A 1,508-nucleotide genomic window follows, 5' to 3' on the forward strand; every position below is an offset into this window, starting at 1 on the left:
AAAGTGGATTTTGCAAGGTGATCGTTTTCATGTTCGTGGTTATTTCGATGAGCATTAGGGAAAAAAATGAACAGAGCTCCGGCCTCATCCCTGAATGAACATCGTATTGCTTAAGGTGAAGATATTTCCTCTTAAAAGTGCGTTGAGGGGGGCGGCCGGTTAGCTCAGGTGGTTAGAGCACAGTGCTCGTAACACCAAGGTTGCCGGTTCGATCCCCACATGGGCCACTGAGCTGCGCCCTCCACAACTGGATTGAAACAACTACTTGACTTGGAGCCGATGAGTCCTGGAAAAAAAACACTGTTCCCCAATTAAAAAAAGAAATTGGGTAGATGTATAGCACGGACGGCCTGCGGCTAGAGCTGCCATCGTGAGGGCAGACTGGGTGTGAGGAGAGAATGGGAGGAGACATTTAGCACCACGCTTGGCATGGGATAAACTGCCTTTAAAGTGACGCAGCAGCCCTCGTCGTCGTCGGTCGCGGCTGCTGTCACTGCCAAGGGCTGTGGGTTGTGGTGCACGGCCCCCTGTGGTAGAGCGGCATCTGGGAGCTTAGTAGGCTGTTTGCTTTTGGAGCTGAGCTGGGCTGAGGCGACTGCAGGTGACTGGGCTGGGGAGTCAGGTGTGTCAGTGGGTGGTCTGGGGTGGAAGGGGGTCCGCAGAGCACCCGCCCTGCAGACAAGGCATCTCACACTGAGCCAGAGAAATGGCAAGTGTAACCGCAATGACACTGTGATGGCAGGTGCCACTTCCCCCAGGCCTCATTTCCATCCACGCCCCTGGCTTTCCGGGAACTGGCATTTAGGGGCTGAGTAGGAATCCCAGCAGCCCCTGAGTCGTGACTCCAGGCCCCAGCCCTGGAGCGCTAAGAATGTGGGGGTCAGATCAGCGTGTTTTCCTTGCCTCTGGCACCCCCTCCTCTTGGGGCGGAGGCCAGTCACCAAAGCCCTCTGAATTTCCAACCTTAAAGAGAATTTGCGCAGCCCGGAAATGCCATAAAGACAAGACATCAAGAACAAGTAAATCACCTTGACAACTTTCAGAGGACCACTTCTCTGCCACAAGCCTTCAGCAGCTCCCTAGCACTCATAGGAACAAGACAAAATTCCTCGCATGGGCCACCCTGAGCAGCTCGTGTGGACACCGGAGCCGGAGCACCTGGGTTTGCGTTGCATCTCTGTAGGTAGTAGCTGTGTGAACGTTAGCACATTGCATAAGCTTTCTGTTCCATGTGTTAAATGCAGATACGGTCAGTGCCTGTGCAACCCGATGGCCGAGAGTTAAAGCATTTAGAACGGTGTCTACTCGTCACTGGTGCTGAGTGGGAGCTGTTCCTAGAAACACACAGCTGTCTGTGTCTGCCCATGCTGCATCCTTTCTTCAGGAAGCCCAGCCCCGGTCTCTTACTTCACTTACTCCCACCTTTCCTTCAATCCCAGCTGCCCGGGGACCTCCTCATGGAAGCACCTCCAAATCCCCCAGTCTCGACCAGTCCCCACCATCTGTTT

The 1,508-nt window shown here is 54.2% G+C and overlaps 1 protein-coding gene across 1 annotated transcript in view; it reads right to left on the reverse strand.

The window, feature by feature from the left end:
- Positions 1-356: 356 nt before the first annotated feature.
- LOC109386545 (acyl-coenzyme A synthetase ACSM5, mitochondrial-like) overlaps positions 357-1,508 on the reverse strand; it is a gene marked incomplete at its 5' end in the record, with an annotated part of 21,954 nt that continues 20,802 nt past the window's right edge. The window contains one exon of the mRNA XM_019649818.1: positions 357-527. Coding sequence (XP_019505363.1) covers positions 357-527 — 171 coding nt within the window. The remainder of the gene's footprint in view (positions 528-1,508) is intronic.

This window comes from Hipposideros armiger, unplaced genomic scaffold (assembly GCF_001890085.2).
Source record: "Hipposideros armiger isolate ML-2016 unplaced genomic scaffold, ASM189008v1 scaffold_135, whole genome shotgun sequence".
Taxonomy (NCBI): Eukaryota; Metazoa; Chordata; class Mammalia; order Chiroptera; family Hipposideridae; genus Hipposideros; species Hipposideros armiger.